Here is a 23,898-nt window from a genome sequence, read left to right as displayed (position 1 = left end):
GACATCAAAATCATAGTTCTTAAAATAATTGATACATTGGACTTCATAAAAATTAACTTTTTTTCCTCTTTGAAAAACCTCAAAGAAAATGAAAAGAGAAACAACAAATCAGGAGAAAATATTTGTAAATTATATATCTGATACAAATAAACTTATAAACAGAACACAGATAGAGCTCAGTAATTAGATACAATGGAATATTATTCAGCCATAAAAAGGAATGAAATTCTGATATATGGTACAACATGAATGGACTTGCAAACATTACAAATTATGTTTATAATTATTTATATTTATAAACAAATAAATTATGCTTAGGGAAATAAGCCAGACACAAAAAGACAAATGTTGTAAGATTCTACTTATAGGAGGCACCTAGAATAGAAAAATTAATAGAGATAGAAAGTAGAGAAGTTACTAGGAACTAGGGGAAGAAGGGGGAAGAGTGTTAGTGTCTAATAGGTACAGAGTTTTTCTTGGGAATGATGAGTTTTGGGTATAGATAGTAATGATTGTTACACAACATTGTACATGTATTTAATATCAATGAATTAGATACTTACGAATGGTTAAAATTTAAATATTATGTTATGTATGTTTACTATAATTTAAAAAATCTTAGTAATAAGAAAACAACCAAATTTATTTGATATTTATTTTCTTTAAAGATTTACCTATTTATTTTAGAGAGAGAGGGAGAGAGTGCAAGCAGAGGGAGGGGCAGAGGGAGAGGAAGAGAGAATCCTTAAGCAAACTCCCCGCCAAGAACAGAGCCCAATGCAGGGCTCAATCCGAGGATCCTGAGATCATCCTGAGCTGAAATCAAGACCTGGCCACTTAACCAACTGAGCCACCCAGGCTTCCCCCCAATTTTTTTAAATGAGCAAAAGTTTTGAACAGACTTCACCAAAGAAGATATATGGTAGAGGTACAAACTTCCAGTTATAAAATAAGTAAGATGGGGATGTAAGGTACAGCCTGGTGACTATTGTCAATAATATTGTATTGCATATGTCAAAGTTGTAAGAGAGTAAATCTTAAAAGTTCTCATCAAAAAACAATGTGCAATTTTGTATGATAATGGATGGTAACTATACTTATTGTGGTGATTAATTTGCAGTGTATACAAATACCAAATCATTATGTTGTAAATCTAAAATTAATATGTTATATATTAATTATACTGTAATTTAAAATGCCTTTTTGAAATTAAAAAAAGAAGACATACAAATGGATAATAAACTCATGAAAAAATTGTCATAAAGGAAACACAAATTGAAACACAAAGAGATGTTGCTATATACTCACAAGAATAGTTACAATAAAAAAAGACTGACAATACCAAGTGTTGATGAGTATTTGGAGCACCTAGAATTCTCATACACAGCTGGTAAAAATGCAACATGGTACAGTGACTTTGGAAAGAAGTTTGGCAGTTTCTTACAAATTTAAACATAAAATACTATCAACCCATCAATCCCAGTCCTAAGTATTTACACAAGATAAATTAACACTTACATTCACAAAACCCTGCATGCATTTGTTGACAGCAGCTTTATCCATAATCATCAAAACTTGGAAACAACTCTTAAATGCTTATACTGGGGAATGGACAATCAAATTGGGATAGGATACATCCATGATATATACGAAATTCTACTCAGCAGCAAAAAGAAACAAACTATTGACACAAGCAACAGCAATTGATGAATCTCAAATACATTATTCTTTTTTAAAAAAAGATTTTTCATTCATTTATTTCAGAGAGAGAGAGAGAGTGCTTGAGAGAGCACACATGTGCATGAGCAGGAAAAGGGCAGAAGTAGAAGTAGGCTCTCTGCTGAGCAGGGAGCCCGATGCAGGACTCACTCCCAGGACCCTGAGATCATGACCTGAGCCAAAGGCAGAAACTTAACCAACTGAGTCACCCAGGTGCCCCTCAAACACATTATTCTAAGTGAAAGAAGCCAGACACAAAAGGCTACTTCTATCCATCCATATGATTCTATTTATATGACATTTTGGAAAAGGTAACTCTATGGGTAGAGACCAGATCAGTAGTTGCCAGACGTTAGAGACTGGAGGGTTGACTGTAAAGGGGCTGCAAGAGGGAAGTTTCTGGGTTATGGAACTGTTCTACATCTTGACCTTTGGGGTGTTTATGTGACTCTATGCGTTAGTCAAACTCATAGAAAAATTAATTTTACTGTATTAAAGTGAAATATAAAATTTTAAAAATAATTACATATATGATCATGAAAAGCATATTAATAATAATTCTGGAGATGTATTGAGGTGATTAGTGAAAAAAATGAATATATGATCAACAGACATATTTTAAAAAACATATTTTTAAAGTATACTATAGAATTAGCCATTACATGATATACCAAGAGCCCTAATAATGGATGAACAAATTTTTCCAACAGATTAGTTATTCTACTATCTGATAAAAATAAAAAAGCAGTAGGAAAAAAATGCCTTGCTATTAAAAATATCATAGAAATTTATATGGTGGCAGAGGGGAATAAAAAAGTATGTGCCTCTGGCAGAGGAGCTGAAAGTAAATACGGAAACTCAAAACCATCAAAGTAAAGCTGCTTATCCTCCTAGCAACTGGTATGACTTCATATACATGAAATCTTACTTGGACATCTTATCATGTAGAAATGCTTTGATGTCAGTTTAGAATCAAGGACTTCTATATGCTTGCTAAATAATCAGAGGCTTCCATCGCTATGACTTGTTATAAAGTTCTTTGGTTAAAATAAGTTAAGACCAGATTGATTTTATACATGATCACATCTTGCATTTGTAAAATGTACTAACTGTGTGAAGAACTTTTACAAATATATATTTCCTCATTTAAACTTAAAATTTATGCTTGGGTTTGTAAGGATTTTAGAAGCTTTCAAACCTATAAAATACTGTTATTTCCAAGTAGTTCAGGAGTTATATAGCAGTTTAGTCAGAGAAAGACATATCATTATAAACATTCCAATTTACTTTGGTTGTTTTTTCTCCATAATAACAAGAAATTACAGGATTTGTAGAGACCCACAGTTTTGGCAGCTGCTACCAACAGTGAGTGGTATTTGAGCTATGGACTTGCTTCAAATAGCAACTAAGATCCTCTCTCTCTCTCAGACCATACCACACCCAAATGCCATCTATCATGTGGGTAGAATACTAAGAGTTTCAGAATTTTACACCCAGAAGAGACATGAGGGATTTCTGATTACAATCCTTTGATTTTACAAGTGAGAAAACTGAGGATCAGAGAAGCTAAGTGAAACTTTGATAAATATTTAGACACAAAAGATATTTAGATAAAAAACAGTTCCAGCATAAGAGAACCAGAATCAGCTCAAATATGTGACAACCTTCAGCTGATTCTGTAACTCTCTCCTTGTTGTTTTAATCTAAAATATAAATAATTAACTCTAAACTTCTAGTTGCCTGGAAAAGCATGGAGAACCTTGGCAGGAGGAATCCAAGAGGAATTACCTCATAGCGGTCAGGGAAGGATGGGCTACCTAAAAATTCCACTAAACTCTTAGGGCTTTCAAGCTTCACTGGCATTCAGGGTAAGCAAGGGCTGCTGGTAAAAGCATACATTTGTATAGATCTTTACTGTGTACCCGCCACAGTACTTTATATATATCAACCCACAATAATTCTATGAGGCAAGTATTATTATTCTCATTTTATAGGTAAGGAAACTGAGGTCTGAAAGGTTAAATATTGTTATGGAGATAACAAGCTAGAAAGCTGGTATTAGACACTATGAGTCTGGCTCTAGTCATTCTGTTGAGCAACCTTAGAAAAATAGCAAGGTCTTTGATATTACTTGTAAGTGCTAAGCATTGTTTCTAAGGGCTTTGCATATAGTGTTTGACCCTCATAATAATGCCATAAGTACATATATTATTAGCCTGATTTCATAGGTGTGAAAGCTGAGGCACAGGTTAAGTAATTGCCTAAAATAACACAGCTAGTAAGTTTCAGAACCAGGATGTGAATCCAGGCATTCTGGCTATAGATAATGGACTTAACCATTGGTTAAGCAAATAATTTTGTTTGCTTATTGCCAAAATTTATCCATATTAAAATTTAAAAATATATTTAATCTGGGAAATGCCAAGCAATATATAACATGTAAAACATGTTATTTAACTATATTACTAATATAAGATACATTTGCTTGTAGAATATACTAATGAAATGTATTATTTAAATTGTAATGTGTTTGCTGTAAGAAATACCTGTAGGAATTCCTGGAGATTTATTTATATTACTGCAAGATATGATGCTTGTTCAATCAGTTTTTTATGAAGATTATATGGTAACAGATTGGAATTTCTCCTTAAACATCTGTCTACAAGATTGTATCTCAAGAAAATAGTATTTTCACTGCTGAGAAATTTGACATTGCAGCTGTGTTTATGCTGTTGGCAGAAAGACTTTGGGTACTTAAAATTTTTTCAGACATGTTATAGATTTTTCTGGGTCAAACATATTAATATAAAAATGTTTAAAATATACTTGACTTGATTAGAGGTCCTAAGTGTAGCTACAGTATTTATATTTGTACTAGAAGCTTATAAAATTACTTATGATTGAGGATGAAATCTTTACAACTGTGGAGTTTATTAACATGTTCCTTTTTATAATAAATATAACACCATTTACTTACTTGGCTATAGGATATGAACATGGAGTTGCTTTCCTCACACTCCCTTAATATCTAAAGATGCAGATTTGTAAGGGTACTCAATAGAGCTAGTAGTGATGCAAAATGACTCTAAAGAACACAAAATTTTTCATTTCGGGACCCTCTGATTTCCAGCAATATTAATCTTATAATTTTGATCTTCTCAAATGCTAATCCAACGATACTATATTAAATATTCTTATATACTGTGCAAGTTTTGCCGCTGGAATCCAATAAGCTCTAAAAGGATAAATATAAAAATCTTGTCCCAGGGTTATGTGTTAAAAATTTCAAATGGCACTAATAAGAACTAGTAGAAATAAAATAGAATTAAAAGAAAATACAGAGATAAAAGTGGATATGAGAACGAAGTATAGAAAATCTAAGAAGAAAGTGTCTCAAATAGAAAACAAAAAGAGGAAAACTTTGAAATGATCAATTCAAAGGGCAGTATCTGTAGAAAACAAAAGAAGGAAAATATAAGGAAAAAAGCACAATAGGAAGGTGATGGAAAAATGAATATATAATGAAAATAATAAAAACCAAAATAGAATATTGAGGAAGACAAGCAGATCAAGCAACACATTTTTAACAAAAGATTTTTAAAAAGAAAATAAAATTATCTGTGAGAATATTTAATACTCAAATAGCTATACATATATTCACTCTCTTATATAGTAAACGGATATTCTTTGCACAAAAGGGAAATCACAGTGCAGACCTTGGAGCAAACCCATGCCCTCTTCTACAGATAATTATTCTCCTTTTGAGAAATAGTTCTTGCTCTGGTATTTAGCTCTGGATAGAGACTGAATGCCTAACCATGGGACATCAAGTGACAATATTAACTGAGCTTCTCTTTATGAAATGAGTGCAATCTGGACCACCAAGTAAGTCATAAAGTTGGGTATGCATGGCAGCAATCTATCATCAAGTGGAAATGGTATATAAGATATTAGATTTGAGCAGAACTGAAAGACACAATTGCATGAAAATTCCTTTTTTAAAAAGAGTTTATTCATTTGAGAGAGAGAGAGAGACAGAAAAAGCACAAGCAAGGGGAGGGGCAGAGGGAGAGGGAGAAGCAGACTCCCCACCGAGCTGGGAGCCCAAGATGTGGGGCTCGATGTGGGGCTCGATCCCAGGACCCTGAGATCATGACCTGAGCTGAAGGCAGACGCCCAACCATCTGAGCCACCGAGGCACCCCCATAAGAGACTTTTTTTAAATTTTGTATTTATTTATTTGACAGAGAGAGACACAGCGAGAGCAGGAACACAAACAGGAGGAGTGGGAGAGGGTGAAGCAGGCTTCCCATGGAGCAGGAAGCCCGATGCGGGGCTCAATCCCAGGGCCCTGGGATCACTTCCAGAGTCGAAGGCAGACGCTTAATGACTGAGCCACCCAGGCGCCCCTCCATAAGAGACTCTTAATGATAGAGAACAAACTGAGGGTTGATGGAGGGAGGTGGGCGGGTGATGGGCTAGATACGTGATGAGTTTTAAAGAGGTCATTTGTTATAAACACTGGGTGTTGTATGTATGTGATGAATCACTTAATTCTTCTCCGGAAACCAATATTGCACGGTATGTTAAATACCTAAAATTTAAATTAAAATAAATAAAAAGATAAAAATAAAAATCCTTGAAGAGAGCACAGGAAGTGATCTGTCTGACATCAGCCATAGCAACATTTTTCTAGATAGGATCCCTGAGGCAAGGGAATAAAAGCAAAAATAAACTACTGAGATTACACCAAAATAAAAACCTTCTGCACAGCAAAGGAAGCGACCAACAAAATTAAAGGCAACCTACTGAATGGGAGAAGATATTTGCAGGTGACATATCTGATAAAGGGTTAGTATCCAAAATATATAAAGAACTGATAAAATTCAACACCAAAAAACAAATAATCCAATTTAAAAATGAACATGAACAGATACTTCCCCAAAGACATACACATGGCTAACAGACACATGAAGAGATGTTCAACATCACTCATCACCAAGGAAATGCAAACGAACCATGAGAGACTATGGACTCTGAGAAACAGACTGAGGGTTCTAGAGGGGAGGGGGATGGGGGGATGTGTTAGCCTGGTGATGGGTATTAAAGAGGGCACGTATATTGAATGGAGCACTGGGTGTTATACACAATGAATCATGGAACACTACATCAAAAACTAATGATGTAATGTATGGTGATTAACATAACATAATAAAATTTAAAAAATGCAAAAAAAAAAAAAACTACAATGAGGTATGACCTCACACCTCTAAGAATGGTTAAAATAAAAAACACAAGAAACAACAGGTGTTGGTGAGGATGTGGAGAAAAAGGGACCTTGTGCATATTGGTGGGAATGCAAACTGGTGCAGCCACTCTGGAAAACAGTATGGAGTTTCCTCAGAAAAGTAAAACAAGAACTACCCTACAATCCATGAACCATGCTACTGGGTATTTACCCCCAAAATTCAAAAACACTAATTCATAGGGATACATGCACCCCTATGTTTATTGCAGCATTATTTACAATAGCCAAACTATGGAAGCAGCCCAAGTGTTCATCAATAGATGAATGGATAAAGAAGAGGTGGTATATATATATACAATGGAATATCATTCAGCCATAAAAAAGAATGAAATCTTGCCATTTGCAATGACATGAATGGAGCTACAGTGTATTATGCTAAGTGAAATAAGTCGACCAGAGAAAGACAAAAACCATATGATCTCACTCATATGTGGAATTTAAGAAACAAAACAAATGAGCAGGGCATTATGCTAAGTGAAATAAGTCAATCAGAGAAAAACATGTATCATATGACCTCACTGATGCGAGGAATTCTTAATCTCAGGAAACAAACTGAGGGTTGCTGGAGTGGTGGGGGGTGGGAGGGATGGGGTGGCTGGGTGATGGACATTGGGGAGGATATATGCTATGGTGAGTGCTGTGAATTGTGTAACCTGATGAATCACAGATCTGTACCTCTGAAACAAATAATACATTATATGTTAAAAAAAAAAAAAAAAGAAGAAGAAAAAGAGTGAGAGATAAACCAAGAAACACACTCTTAACTATAGAGAACAAACTGATGGTTACCAAAGGGGAGGTGAATGGGGGGGGGGGTTGGGGGAATAGAGGATAGGGATTAAAGAGTATACTTACAAAAAAAAAAGAAGAAGAAAAGAAAAAAAAGTGTGGACATTTTTAATCTTAATCTTTTCAATTTTATTTTGTCCTCAAGTCCTTTTTCTGTATTCCTGTAATCCAAAAAGCACTGAAAACTGAAAACATTTTCATATTTTACCTGATCTGTAATCATTCAGCAGTAAAACCCGAGTAGCACTGAGGTAAGATGATTTATGGACTTTATTTTCTCACATGGTGTGAATATTTATATATTTTGCAGAAATATTAATGCATTTGATTACGGGGCACTATTTGAGAACCCACTTGGAGGGTTATGTAATTATGTAGTATTTGTACCATAATGCATTTTGAAAATCCCAAAATGTCTTACTAATGAAAAATATCCAGCCTTAAGGCTTTCAGATGACGACTGGGAACCTGTACTAGTAATGTTACAATAATACACTGGAAAAGTTAATTTAAAAAATCTTTGCTGACCTCTTTATGCTGGTGTTATGAGCTTAATTGTGCCAGTGCCCCCTGCAAATTCATGTTGAAGTCCTAATCACCCAGTATCTCAGTATGTGACTCTGTTTGGATATAGGACCTTCAAAGAGGTAATTAAGATAAAATTAGGTCAATAAGGGAGGCCCTAACCTAATATGACTGGTGTCCTTATAAGAAGAGATTAGGACACAGACACACACAGAGAGGTGGTGGCCATCTACAAGCCAATGAGAGAGGCCTCAGAAGAAACCAACCCTGCTGACACCTTGATTTCACACTGTAGCTTCCAGAATTGTGAGAAAATAAATTTCTTTTGTTAAAGCTACCCAGTCTGTGGTATTTTATTTTGGTACCTAGAAACTAATAGCATGGTAACATATAACTTTTATAATGAACAAAATCAGGAAAGGTATCTCCGCTTTACAAAAACAAAGCACCAACCAACTAAACAAAAAACAAAAAAATCAATCTTTTAAAATGTGATTGTTTTGGGGTGCCTGGGTGGCTCAGTTGGTTAAGTGTCTGCCTTTGGCTCAGGTCACGATCCTGGGGTCCCGGGATCAAGCCCCGCATCAGGCTCCCTGCTTGGCGGGAAGCCTGCTTCTCCCTCTCCCACTGCCCCCTGCTTGAGTTCCCTCTCTCGCTGTGTTTCTCTCTGTCAAATAAATAAATAAAATCTTAAAAAAAAAAATGTGATTGTTTTTACAGTTGCAGTTAATTATTGTTATCCTTCATTCTGAGTTCTGTCAGGGAAGATTTGTAGCTTATTTCTCCCTCAGTTATACCGTTTTCCTCACATTGCAGTCTTACTTGAGGTATTAGTTCCCATTATCAAACAACTATATAGAAAAGTTTAATACACAGGTTTTATTATTGTGTTTGCCTTCTTGTTAGAAACTCAGGGCTAATCAGAACCGCCTGGAGTCTCTGGGATCCCACGGTCAGTCTCTTGATCTAAGACAGGCTCTCAATCTCGTCATCCACCTCAACAGAGAGTAGATTACTGTTCACCTGTACACAGGATCCCATGCACAGTTTCAGTAATTTTTCAGTCTCTGCCATTCTAGGAAGCATATCAGATGTTTATTTATTTATTTATTTGACAGAGAGAGACACAGCAAGCGAGGGAACACAAGCAGGGGGAGTGGGAGAGGGAGAAGCAGGCTTCCTGCTGAGCAGGGAACCCAATGCGGGGCTCAATCCCAGGACCCTGGGATCATGACCTGAGCCGAAGGCAGACGCTTAACAACTGAGCCACCCAGGCGCCCCTAGGAAGCATATCAGAATGAAAGTGAGTATTATTATATAAATGACCTAGGGATTATTTTAATTTTTAAAAGGTAAATCATTAGAAAATTTCAACACTTTATTCTTAAATTGTTAAAACTATTGTTAAAGTGCTTGTGTCATTTTACAAGTGCCCCTAGTGAACTGCATGTCTAAAGTAGTGAACTGTTAATGTACTGACAAGACACTGAACAGGTAAGAATCTGGGTCACTCTAGTGACAAGGATCTTTATCTTCTCCATTGGCCACTATTCCAGATTAGTAGGAAATGCTATAGGAAAAAGGTATGATTTGGGGGTAAAGTAGAAGGAGTAGCTTCTGTAGTACTCTCTCCATGGAAGCCTGCTACAGGAAGGTTTTTTTTCTCAAAGAAGCACCAATAAATGGGAGTGCAAGGGCACTGAAACTGGGTTCCTAGTTCTTCTAAAAGGGCTACCATACTTTGCAGAGTTGTAAAGTTCAGTTGGAAGTGGTATTGCACATTTCAGCATTGATTGGCCATCCTCTGCACACAGTATGTTTAACAGGCTGTAAATCCTGGTATGCAAACATATCTCACTCAAGAACTGGGACATAAGTGAATGTATTCATTCTCAGAATATTTACTGACTACCAACTATGTGTCTGACTAGTCTAGGGGCTGGACATGCAGTGATGAAGACAAAATATACAAGTTCCTGCCCTTCTTGATTATATGATTCAGAAATGGAGTTTACTTTCCAGTGGTGGAGGTTGTATTCTAGTGAAACGGTGATATGCAGCATGGGAGAGTTTTAGAGTGATTTGGTTTTCTTTTGACTTAAAAATACATTGTTGCCATCACTTTTGCAAGTAGGCCAGTTCTTGCCAGTCTCCTTATCCATCTAGTTGAGGAATTTTAAAACATCATAATGCCTTAGACTTGGAGGGGACCTTAAAGTAATAGTTTTAACTCCTTTATTTTACAGATGGAAAATTGGAACTGACTTACCTAAGTTTACCCATTGTATTACTGAAAGATTGAAAACTAGGCCTTAGATCTCTTGTTTGCTTTTCTTAATCATACTCCTCAAGGTTTCCAATTTGATGTCGGAGTCTGGTAAGTGACACTTTCAAAAAAGCACAGATGGTGCAGCGAGTTCAGGGACCCCTGTAAATTGAGGTGATTTAATCAGAAACCATGGTTTAGTAAAAGACGAATAAGATATCTGAGCTCTAAACCTGGCCTTTTCATTAAAGAAAAACCATTTAACCGGGGCCCTAAATTCCTTATCTTTCAAATGAAGGGACAGGCTTGTTGACGAGAATATTTGCATAATACTTTGAGTCCTTTAAAAATAAGGCATTCTGGGGGCACTTGGGTGGCTCAGTCCTTAAGCGTCTACCTTTGGCTCAGGTCATGATCCCAGGGTCCTGGGATTGAGCCCCACATCAGCCTCCCTGCTCTGCGGGAAGCCTGCTTCTCCCTCTTCCACTCCCCCTGCTTGTGTTCCCTCTCTCGCTGTGTCTCTCTCTGTCAAATAAATAAGTAAAATCTTAAAAAAATAAATAAATAAAAATAAGGCATTCGTGTGAAGAGATTTACAAAGCGCCTGGCATATAATGCTAAAAAAACTGGGTTCCTAGTTCTTCTAAAAGGGCTACCATAGCTATTTTAGCTATTTTTTTTTATTAATCGCACCACCTCATAATAATTATAGATACCATTTTGCAGAGAAGAAGTTGAGAATTACAGAACTTAAGCACAATTTCCAAGGTCCATCAGTGAAGGGGCTGAGAACCTGGGAATTCTGACTTTACTAGTTCCTTTACAGTACATTAAGATTCTTTCAGTTACTAAGATCAGGAATTCGGACTTGCTGTGAAACTAGAAAGCTAGGTAGAAACAGTACAAGCTGAGAGAAGAGGACAATATTTTATGCAGAAGCCAGCCATGTGGGTAAAGGAATACATGATTTCATCTGCTTTGTCAGGAGGCAGCTTTTCTGATGGGGAGTCGGATAGGGAAATAGGGAGAAAGTAGAAATCTTTGAATGCCAAGCTATGGAGTCTGAGAGCCTTAGCAAAGTACTGGATCAGAGTGGTAGCCTAAGGTTGTCAGTATTTTATTTTTAATCTGGCTGTAGATCACCGAATAGACTGGGGAAGTGGGGGGCTGCTTCCAAGACCAGTTAGATGGTTGTTGCTAGAGTCTGGTATGAGATGAGGGCACCTAGTATGTTGAGGTAATGAGACTTGGGAGAAAGGTGTTCCTTTCTTAGTCAACAGATAGCATTCAGGGAATATGTAAACTCGTTATTTTTAAAAAAGGGCTTATGAGTTTTTTGTTTTGTTTTCTTCTAAAGCAGTTACTGTAGAGTACTAGGGGGCCAAAAGAGTGCATTTGGAATTAAAACCAAGGTTAAATTCCTGGCTTTGTCATCTTCTAATTATATAACACAGAGGAAGTCACCTAACCTCTTGAGCCTCGGTTTCGTTTCCTCTAAATTAAGGGCCACAATACCTTCTTGGCAGAGATTTGCGTACAGAAATTCAGTATTTTAAGGCACCTAGCAATGGCGCTCAATAGTGGTTGGTTCCCGCCTTCCCTCAGGTATCCCTCGGGCTGAGTCTGAGGAGTCGAGGACCGCCGAGGCCGGGAAAGCGGTTCTACCTGGAGACCGCGCCCGGGCACTCCTCCCGAGCTGGGCTGACCTCCAAGCGCCGGCCCCACCTGGGAGCACACTTCCCGCGGGATGACTGAGCATCCCCCGCCAGAGGGGCTCGGGAGCGGGTGGCCACCCCCCGGAATGCGGTGGGGAAGCGCGGAAAACCGGGCGATGAGGCGGCGGCGGCGCCCCGGACTGCAGCGACCACCCCCACGCCGCGCGCCCGCGAACTCGCCGCGGGTGCTGGGCCGCGCTGGCCGCGTTTGAAGTCTCCGGCGCCGCCGCTGGTTGGCCGGCGCGGGTCACGTGCGCCCAGGCAGGAGTCTCCCCGACAGCTGGAGGCTGCGTGGGATCCGGCGGCGGCTCCCGAGCTCGGCGGTGCGGCCTTCCCCGCCCCCTCCTCCCTCCTCCCCCGCCCGCTTCCGCCCGGCTTATTATCCTCCTTATTGACAAACAGAGCGGCCGCGGCGGCGACTCTCGGCGTGCATTTGTAGCCAAGCCATGGGAGACAAGAAGAGCCCGACCAGGTAACAGCGCCCGGGCCCCCGGGGCCCGGACTGTGCAGGCGGCGGGGCCCTCGCGCCGGGTTTCGGGCGGCGGTCTCGCTCGCCGCCCGGGCAGCGGGGCCAGAACGGGGGCGGTGCCGGCGCCGCTGCTGCGCGAGCGCTGCCGCGTGAGGGGCCGGCGCCGGCCGCCCCACAATGGAGCCGCGATGGCGGCGGCCGGAGCGGCAGTCCGGGGTGTCAGAGCGGCGGCGACTGCGGCCGCGCCCGCGCCCTCCCCCTTCCTGACTTCCCTCCCACTCCGAGCCGGAGCGCGCCGCGCCGGGGGCCCGCGGGGCGGGGGTCGCGGAATTGGGGCGGGGGGCGGGGCGGGGGCGGCCGCGGGGCCCGGGCGCCGGGCGCGGCCTGCTGGTGACCCCGCGCCGCGTCGTGTCCGGGTTGTGTCCTGCAGGCCGAAGCGGCAGCCGAAGCCGTCCTCGGATGAGGGTTACTGGGACTGTAGCGTCTGCACCTTCCGGAACAGCGCCGAGGCCTTCAAGTGCATGATGTGCGATGTGCGGAAGGGCACCTCCACCCGGTGAGTCCCGGGCCTGCCCCGCGCGCCGTCGGCCGCCCGGGTCGCGGCGCAGAGGACGCCCCTGCGGCTGCCGCCCCCTCCCATGACACTTGCAGACCCGGCGGGAGGAGGCGAGACTGAGGTGGTGGCCGCGATAGGAATTGGGTCAGATTGATCGCGACCCAAGCGATGGTTTGCGGTGTTGGGTAATTGAAGAGGCCGTAACGTTATTTGCTGCCAAGAGAGAATAAATTATTTAAGGGAGGCATTAGCTACTGCGATTTAATTCGTATTGCTGGGTGTAATGCCCCCCCCCCCCCATTCCGGGTATAATAATGTTGGCTGCATTGTTGTGTTAGTGTGTAGGAATCAAAGAAAAACCATGAAATCTTCTGTAGAAGCAAAAGATGTAATTTAATTTCGTTCCTCAAAAAAAAAAGTACCTGATTATAGAATACACAATAGGTTAAACTTCATTTTTTTTTTTTTAATATAGATGTCTGGAAGGGTCAGATCAAGGTTTTGGTTAGTATTTTTATTCTTATTCTCTAAGATTTTATAAATAGTTGGAAGTGAGCCCAGTCACAGGGACACATTTTTACTTAAAGTATCTGAATATTTTTAGTTTGATTAAATGGCAATCTCTTAGACTATACAAATGAGATGAAATGATCTCTGCCTATTTTCAGTCTTTATTTTATTGTAGGCTTACAGAATAATAGGTCATTCTTTTTAAAAAACCACTTAAGTGAATTAAGTGGATAAAGAAAATCATAGAGGAAATTCAAAGTCTGACATTCTTGATCTGCCAACACTTGGTTACAGAGTTCCTTCACCTTTATAGGAAAGTAGCCTTTGAATTTATTGTAATAATGTGATTTATAGGTTAATATTTAGATATCATGTATTTTGATATTAGAAAGCCCGTTAGAAACTATGCTGTCACAAGAGTATACGAATACTGATGTGATATACTGTTGCTTTAAAAAAGGCCTTACTCAAAATTGACATTAGATTTATATATTCAGTAGGAGTTAGATTTCTAAAAATGAGATATCCAGATTTTTAAACCCCATTTACAGCAATTTATTAAATTTTTAAAATGTAGAGACAAATGGTTGGCAATAACTTAAATTTTGAGATTTGCTTAGTGAAGCTAGCTGCTTTTGACATACCTGTCTTTTTGTGGATCATAATGTGCTTTTTGTATATTTTCATTTACATTGGATAAAACGTATTGAGCATTTTTCATGATATCCTTTAAGAAGCAAACTTTAAAACATCTTCTAAATTCAAGGGAATAGACCATTCTAAAAAGAAAAAAAGCACCTATTTGCTAAAGTGAATGTGGCAACTATTTTTGGACCCGTGATTTAAGTGTTTTGAAAAGTAGAGTATATCTTTATATAAGGTTGGATTTGGTTTAGAATATATTTGTGTATCTATGTTAGTACTTTATACTTCTTAAAACACTCCAGCAATTTTCAGAAAATGGTTTTTGGAGGCAGGAACTTTAAAGTGGAGACAATTATTATAATCTTAATCTCTAGTACGATGTTGTTGCTTTTTGTTGTTTCCTCTCTATTTTCTTGTAGCCATTAGAAAAAATACTGAAATTAGAAGAGCCTATATGTTTATTTGCAGGGACAGCAAGGAAGGGGGGAAGCTGTTGTCCTACTCCACAGCCAGTCTTGGGGTTAGAGGAACCCTAAGAAATAGAGTAGGTGGTGGCAGCTCAGAAGAGAAGAAACAGGCTGAATACCTGGCACCTGGAAGAAGAAGGAATATAGTGCACAGGGGAGTTGGCCCAGGACAGAGAAGTGGGCCTAGTTTAAAAGAGGCTTGAGGCCCACATGGGGGCCCCTGATATTTTTTTACCAGTACATCTGAGCTCTTGTAGATCCAATTTTTAGTGGTGGAAACATTACTTGAGGAGGACTCAGAGAAGCATTGTCATTTGGATTGAAACTGAAGAGGCTCTGGGCAACTCACCAGAAGTCTAAGGGACTCTCTGTTCCTAAAAGTAAGTGTTCTACACTACGACCCTCTCAGCTTCTTCCTTCCTCTCGCTGAATTGTCTCTTCTCTTTTGATTTTGGCCCTAAGTTAAACCTAAGAGCTCTAATTTCTGTGTTATCTGTTATTTTCCTGCCACTGTTTCTGCAATTCAGAGTGGAATCCATGTTTGGATAGAATAATGGAACAGGTCATTGTTAATAGGGCATATATTGATTGCACCACAAAATATTTCCCTCTCTGGTAATGTTAGAAAAACAGATTGCAGAATACTAGTGAGAAGCAAACGTTTCAGGAGCTGGAAGAAATAATTTTGTACAACTGGCATGTTAATTAGCAGTTAGGGTAGTTTCATGGGTAAGGTTGGAGATTATCAAAGCAGGGACTGGATAGGTGCAGAGCAGAAGATGCAGTTTGCTAATGACTTGTTTGCGTGACTGACCTACGGGACTTGAATTGCTTGGGTCAAACTGACCTTTGAACTGATTCTGTCTGGAAGTCGCCAAATGTGAGGCCAAGTCTCAGCCATCCCAGACATCTGAAAAGTCTTTTCTTTTTAAACCTACAGAGAAGACGGAGCCCATGGTCTCCCTCCAAAGTCTTTACTGACAATTTTGTCTTTAAGGAATATCGAGTTCAGATCCTTTATATATCAACCGAAGACCCTTCTTTTTTTGGCTATATCCTTGGTAGGTCACGATTTTCTGCAAAATAACTGTATGCAATGAAATGAGGTCATATTCATAGTAGTATTTTAAAATGAAACATGATTTGAAGTAGCTTCAATTCCTAAATTGATCAGTTATATTCTTTAAATTTATGCCATTTCTGTGATTGAATTTCAGTTTTGTGCTTGCTGGCCTTAATTAGTTTAAATTTGATTAATCTCTTTTTTTATCCAGAATCTAAATAACTAGATAGTTCAAGTACCTGAAGTTTTCTACATTGTGCTCTTGTGAGAGAAGCAATGATAAATGTCATACTGACAGGAAACATTTAAAAAAGAAAAAGCTACGGTGACAAATTACTATCAAAGGTACTATACAGTCTCCTTCATCTTTATATCTCAAGTTTTTATAAGGCAATAAGTGTCTCAAATGTAAACCTCAGAAACTTTAGGAAATTAAGAACCATTCTGAATCATCAGAGAAAATTTAGTGTGTATGAGGGTAGTACAATCAAAGTATGATGATTGAGTTAAAATAGTATCTTACTGCCTCTTCATATAGGAATGGAAATTACTGCTTGACTCAGATGGCAGATATTTAAAGATGAGTATGATGAAGCTATTTGTTTTGATTTTGAAATGTGATCTAAATGAGAACATATAAGACACATAGTCTATAGTGGACTTTCAGGTGTAATTTAAAGTATAACAGGTAATGTTATATTTTCTCAGGATAAGTTGTAATAGTTCCCTTAGATTTTTTAGAGATATTGTTTTAGAGAACAATGAAAAAGATTTCACATGGAAGAAAGAGCACTAGTTGTACTAGGTGTCTGGTGACCTGTGTTCTTAACCATTTCAACTACTTCAGTGTTCAGCAGTGTTTACTGAACATCTTATTTTATTTAAAGGTTGAGCTAGGTGTTGGACATACAATGGTGAGCAAATAGATGTTTTCTTTGTAAAATTTTGTGATTTTGTCAAATCAGAAACACTTTGTATCAAATTCTGTACATGAAGTAGTATTAGTAAATCTTTATGTATATGTCAAAGAGGTTAAAATTTTCTCATTTAAAAAAAGTAGTGTTGGGGCGCCTTGGGTGGCTCAGTCGCCTGGGCATCTGCCTTTGGCTCAGGTCATGATCCCAGGGTCCTGGCCAATTATCTGATAAAAATCAAAAATCTTTTCAGTATTATTGTTATCATATATGCTTTCCGTCTTCTAATTTGAGGTTTGTCACAGATCCTCCTACCCTTGATGTAGGAATGGGAGAAAAAATTGAGGGCCATCTAAGTCAGTTCGTTTTTCAGAAATGCAGAGTTCCCCAGCCTCCCTTACCTGTCTGAGGAGCCTTTCCAGCTACCACACAGCTGTTGTTGTTCAGAGACTCCTTATTCTAGGAGGTTGGTTAGTTGGTTTTCGTCTTCATATCTTGGGTTAGCGTAGTCACGGGAATTCATTGTTTACAGAGAAATTCCTAAAGTGATTAGTGGTTGGATTAGTGGTTTTCAAAGTGTGATCTGAGGAACCTTGGGAATCCTTGAGACCCTTTTAGGGAGTCTATAAGGTCTAAACTATTTTCAAAATCACATTAAGATGTTATTTGCCTTTTTTTGCTGTGTTGACACTGCAGTGGTGGTGCAAAGGCAAGGGTGGGTAAAACTACTGGCCCCTTAGCATGAATCAAAGCAGTGGTACCAAATTGTTATCTATATTTATCATAATCTTCACTACTATGCGTGTGAAGTAAAAATAATGCCAGTTTCACTTAAGAATGTATTCCCTTGATGAAGCAGTAAAAGTTACTAATTTTAGGAAGTCTCGTGTCTTTTTTAATATTGTCTGATGAACTGGAAAGTACAACTAAAGCACTTCTGCTGCATACCAGAATACAGTGGTTGATTGAAGGGAAAGCAGTTTGTGTAGTTGTTGGAGCTGCAAGCAGAACTAGCTGCTTTTTTCATAGAACATCATTTTTGCTTGAAAGAATGCCTGACAAACTATGGCTATTCAGACTTGGATATGTAGCACATATTTTCTCGAAAGTGAACACAGTGAATTGTTTTCCTTGATGTGAAAACAATTGATAGTATTTGTTGCCAATGATAAAAATTGAGCTTTCAAGTGAAAACTAGAATTTTTGAAAATGTGTAACCGCTGTAGTTCCTAGTACTTGAAAGATGAAATTAGGTGGTGATACCAGTGAACGTAATTTCTGATATTTTATCATGCAATTTGTTGGTATTTGGAGGATTTGCATAACTCAGTGAACCAGTATTTTCTAATAACCAATGTATGATGTTACAAAACCCATGCATAGATAATCCATTTAAAGTACAAAATAAACCAATAGATTTTAAGGGACAACTATGAAAACTTTGTTGATGTGGTTTCAGATTTCACGTTGCAACTAACCTTTGAGAAATAACTACTTGGGTGTTTTCAGATAATTATGGATACAATTATGGATATAATTATCTGAAAAGGCTGTTAAAATACTCTTCCCTATTCAACTGCATATTTGTGGGAGTCCAGATTTTCTTCATATTCTTGAACTGAACCAACCTATTGCAACAAATTGAATGCAGAAGTAGATATGACAGTCCAGATGTCTTCTGTTAAGCCAGATATTAGAGGTTTGCAAAAGTATGCAAGTGCTACTCTTCACACAAAATTACTTTTGTTTTGGAAAATACAGGGTTTTTTAAAATAAAAATATTTATGTTAAAATGTGCTCTTTATTTTTTTAATGAACTAATATATATTTAAATTTTAACTGTTTCTATTTCTAATATAGTAATTTATTTCTTGCTAGATAAGACTTACATAAACTAAAGCTCTTTTAACTTTGAGAGTGTACAGAGAGCCTGAGACCAAAAAGTTTATGAACTGCTGGTGTAGGGTTTTACTAGCTTGGGTTTCTACATCCAACAGATTTACTTCAGCAGGCATTCTTTTCCTTTCATTTATACTTCGTTGAGTAAGATCTCCCTGATAACCTAGTGACCTACTTGTTAAACTCAGTGGCCTAATCTCTTCTTTCCATGTTACCTCCATAGTATTTGATGTTGGTAGCCTTTTTTTTTTAATTGAAATTCTCCCTTTTTGATGTCTCTAACACGACTTACTCCTAGTTTTTCTTGTATATCTCTGAAATCAGTTTCTGCCCACTGAAACCCGGCTTCTTCTCTATATACTTCACTTTGTATGTGGCATAAACTTTTGGAATCTAAGTCAGAAACTATGATTGTCTGAAGTTTGATTCTAACTCATCGTCATCCCTCATGTCCCATCTTTGGATTGTCTCTCAGATTTGTCCTTTTTCCAGTTTATGTTGCTGTACTTTAGAAGCCCATGTCATTTCTCTCATGAATTATGACAAATTGGTCTCTTCACAATGCTGCTAACATTATCTTCAGTATGTTTTTTTGAAACTGTGTGATTATGTTCGTCCCTTTATTAAAAAAAAAAAAAGAGAGATCTCCAGTGAATAAAGACCTCTTTATTGAATAAAGAGCTCCTGAGTATGATATTCAGGGCTATATTATCGATATCTGAACTGCCTTCCTAGCTAGCTTCGTTTCCTGCTGCATATCTTAACCAATCTAATGCTGCATCAGCACTGACGTATTTTCATCAAATGGCCCTTCTTAAATCCTTCTGGGATTATAACTTCCCCACCCCAACTGTTTTATTGATTCAATCTATGTAAATGTATATGTAATTATTCCTAGAGAATCACCATGTTGTGGTAATATTGTCTAGATGTTTATCTGTCCTTCTGGGCACTCTTAACCCTTGGCATCCCCAGAAGCTAGAAAATATTTGGAACATTAGAGGCATTTAAACTTTTTCAGCTAACGTTCCTTTAAATTTTACTATTGCTATTTGACACCTAGCATTGCTTTTCCAATAACTTTTTTTTTAAGTTATTTATTTTGAGTAATCTCTACACCCAGCATGGGGCTTGAACTCACGACCCCGAGATCAAGAGTCGCATGCTCTTCCGACTGAGTCAGGCAGGCACCCCCCAATAACTTTTAAGATTGAGAAAATGTTATCAGGCTATTTCGTCCATAATTTGTAGGTATATATTTTAGCATTACTTTTTAAAAACTTTTCACAATTTTGTTTTGTATTTTGATGCTATTATTTGATTCAAAGCAAGTGTTTACAGTTAAGACTAGTAACTGAGATGAGTGACCCTGAGTCTTCATATCTTTGTCTTTAAACATGGAAATAGTATTTTTATAACACAATAATGTTATAACACAATATGTGGTTGTTTTTGAAGATTAAGAACGTAAAGAACTTAGTGCATCTCTTTTACATATTTTTTCTATTACTATATTTGTTTTTGTCATATACTTAAAAAACATGTATGTGTGTAAGTAAAAAAATATAATAATTTGCCTCTCAATTTTGAAACATTTTTAACTTTACCATTTTTAATTTGACATATAACAATATATTAGTTTCATATTTCAAGGATGATAATGTGCATGAATACCTTAGCATTTTTATGGTATAACTTTAGAAAGTTGTTTATTATTTTTATTATGTCACAACACTTATGTAGGTCTTGTTATTCACATTATTGAAATTTGCGTAGCATGGCTAAAAATGAGAAGTGTTTCTTGACAACATAAACTGCTGAAGTCATGAAACAGTACAGTGTATTATGAAATATATTTTATTCCTCGACTAAATTGTAAGTTTTCTGTTGAGTGATATTTAAAGTTAGATAGTTGATATCGAGTGCTTGTCAAAAACTAGAATATACCAAACATAGGTTTGTGATATTGGAGATTGTTTAATTGAAAAATCGTTTAGAATTAAAATTTTGCGTTTGTTTTTGAATTTACAGAGTTTAAAGTTAATGGAACAAATTAATTACAATTAAAATGGAACTAATTTTTACCTTATGATTGAGATAATCTTTTACCTGTGAACTTGTTACTTTTAAAGATAAATCAATTATATAAATTAGCAGACACCTATACAACTGTAGAAATTAGGCAGACATTAAAGAAATACTGGAATTTTCCCTCATCTTGTGCTTCTTTACTATTTCCAGTTGTCCAGAGTCAGACTAACAGGATTAGTTGCTGATATTTTTCTACAGCTCTGTTATCGTTTTGCCTACCTAGTTAACTGGTTATTCTTCAAAACGTAGTTCGTGTCTCTTATCTCCTTGGCCCATCCGAAACATGCCTTCCTTTGTCTTTTGTGCATACCTCTGATTGTGATCTTCATCAAGCTTTAGCATTTCTTCGTAAATTCAGGCTTGATTTGTGTCTTTCTCATGAAGCTGAGTATTCTTTTTTTTTAAGGTTTTTTTTTTTTTTTAAGTTTTTATTTATTTATTTATTTGACAGAGAGAAACACAGCTAGAGAGGGAACACAAGCAGGGGGAGTGGGAGAGGGAGAAGCAGGCTTCCCGTGGAGCAGGGAGCCCAATGCGGGGCTCGATCCCAGGACCCTGGGATCGTGACCCGAGCCGAAGGCAGACGCTTAAGGACTGAGCCACCCAGGTGCCCCATAGCTGGGTATTCTAAGAGGATGAATTATCTAGAGAGAGAAGGGTGGCTCTTTGGTTAAAGTTGTGAGAGTAGCTATATTCTTTTTAGAATCTGAATAGTCCCTCAGTTTGTGATGCTTATCTTCATTATATCATTTAGTGTATTATAGTTGTGCTACATGTATGTATTTACTTTCTTGTTATGCTGTGAGTTTCTTAAGGGAAATAAGAGCTTTTCATTACCTTCTTCAAAGATGCTTGACAAAGTGCCTAGGAAATAATAGGTGTTCAAGAAAAGTTTGTTGAAAGAGGAATATACATATTAGAAAGGAAAAGTTATTATTTTTTTTAATATATAAGCTTTGAAGAAGTTGGAATTCTGTGTGAATTATCAGAAGTAAATGGTAGTGAACAAAATTCTAGAATTCTCCATATGCTTAATGAAAACGTACCATATGCCAGGAATTATACTAGGACTGAGACCCAGTTCCAGCCTCTTTGAGAGTTTGAATTCTAGGAAAGATAGATAAATAGTGTATGCTAACGAGTAAAAAGAAGAAGAAATTTAGAATTAATTTTCCAACATAGTCCTAGTTTTTGGAGAAGTCCTGTACTCAAGTTAAGAATGAAATCAGTTATTGGTGTAGTCATTGTGAGTCAAGCCCGTTTGGTAAAGTGTGTTCTAACATCATGGCCAATTTCCAATTTGATCGATTAGCTTTCTCTTAAGAAATTTAAGCCAAATGAAACTGCCACGTCACTACTAGGTAAAACCCTCTCTTTTTCTCCTTGTATAGGTCTATGTGTGTATAAGTATATTTTAAGAAGGAACTGCTGTTTTTAAGATAATTGTTATATAATTGAAGTAAGATTTCAGAGAACTAAAATTATTTGCCTGTGACAAATTTACATAGGATGGTAGATTGTTAAATGTATATATATTTAATATTTAATAATCCCAGAAACCATCATTTTTGAGAATAAAATTTTATAATGGGACTACATTACTGAATTTAACAGATGTTAAATTTTCAGCTATCTTACTGATTATATTGGCAGTCATTTTCAGTGTGCTACTCAGGTTTTTTTTTTTTTTTTTGAAGCATTGTTGAGAAAATTAAATGAGTTAATTTCTATAAAGCCTTAATTACAGTGGCTCACTAAATGGTAGCCATTACTATTAAGGTATATATTTGAAAGAATATTTATAATGTGTTGCTACAAAATTAATTTTGTTATTATTGGTGGTTTCTGGAGGGTAGAATAAATTATCTATCATTCATGTGGTGATTTTCTGTGTTCAGAATGCTTTCCTATATATCCCTCCATTTGCTCATCAAACCGTAAGGAGGAGAGGAAGGTGGTCATCCAATCACAGATTAGTGTTAGAGCCTAGGTTGAAATGCAGGTTGACTACTAGTTGATCTTTTCATCCTTTTGTCTCTGATAAAGAGGTTTATAAAACTCTGAGTGAAAGGTTTCCTTGCTTATTCCTCTTCAAGGCATTAGAAGGCCAGCGTATTTTGGTAGAAAGATTAGCATTTTGTGGGGTATCAAGTTTTCATTCAAGGATTTAATGGAACAGGTTTGTTTTTTTTTTTAAAGACACATTTTTCCTTAATAATAATCTTTTATAGCTTGTAATTTTAGTGGTATGGCAAGTATGTAAAATATGTCATTGTGATTTTAAAAATAAATTAGTTAACAAATATTTACTTAATATGTGTTTTGTTTATTGGCTTTCATGGTTGTTAAAATCTGTACCCTTTGTTACATGATCTGTGATAATCTGTTTCAGAAGATTTAGTAGGCACTCCATTTGCAATATTGTTAATTATGGGAAATTACAGAATTACTAAGAATTTTAGAGCTGGAAGAACCCTTTCAAGAGCTTCCATGGTGTTTAGTCATTTCCTGAGACAGGCTAGTTTTTATAACTTGAAACCTTAATAGTAGAGGGATAAGATTGTCTTCAGAGGAGAGATCTTGAGGGGTTTGGGGTAAAAATGTTGGGTATTAAAACTTTTGAAATAGGTTGAAGCCACCATTGTTTGCAAATCCTTCTTGATAGGGATTTTCAGCTAAGTTTAGAGGATTTCTTGTTGCTGTTTACTGAGAACTGACAGGTAAAGCATAGCAATTTGCTGGGTGAGGTCTTTTTGTTGAAACCCATGGCTCTAGCCTAGTATCCTCCTGGCAGGTAAGAAAACAGGCCTGGAAAGATTGTAACTTTGTTTAAAAGGCAATAGCTTGTTAATGTTGGATTCAGATATTTGGATTTCCAGTCCTTTTTATCACCTTGCTGTGGTAACATTTAAATTTGCAAGCAAGTAACTTCTTAAGGATTTCTTCTTGTAAATTTCGTATA

At 37.5% G+C, this 23,898-nt stretch overlaps 1 protein-coding gene across 16 annotated transcripts in view; it reads left to right on the top strand.

The window, feature by feature from the left end:
- The first annotated feature begins 12,598 nt into the window (after window positions 1–12,598).
- The window catches only part of YAF2 (YY1 associated factor 2), a 71,356-nt gene continuing 60,056 nt past the window's right edge, over window positions 12,599–23,898 (top strand). For 7 of the 16 annotated variants that reach the window (XR_013449148.1, XR_013449146.1, XR_013449156.1 and 4 more), the window contains exons 1-4: window positions 12,599–12,794; window positions 13,222–13,347; window positions 14,971–15,349; window positions 16,244–16,377. Coding sequence is in view for 4 of the 16 variants with exons in the window: in XM_036065592.2 (XP_035921485.1) it covers window positions 12,769–12,794; window positions 13,222–13,347 (152 nt within the window). In the remaining 12 variants the exon portion in view is untranslated. Of the gene's footprint in view, window positions 12,795–13,221; window positions 13,348–14,970; window positions 15,350–15,909; window positions 16,031–16,243; window positions 16,378–18,455; window positions 18,656–23,898 lie in introns of those variants that run through there. The other 9 variants (XR_013449151.1, XR_013449150.1, XR_013449157.1 and 6 more) reach the window with 6 other exon arrangements.

The sequence above is a fragment of the Halichoerus grypus genome, chromosome 6, assembly GCF_964656455.1.
Source record: "Halichoerus grypus chromosome 6, mHalGry1.hap1.1, whole genome shotgun sequence".
Lineage (NCBI taxonomy): Eukaryota > Metazoa > Chordata > Mammalia > Carnivora > Phocidae > Halichoerus > Halichoerus grypus.
Note: the sequence above shows the minus strand (reverse complement) of the source record. Positions and strands in the feature narration are given on the sequence as shown.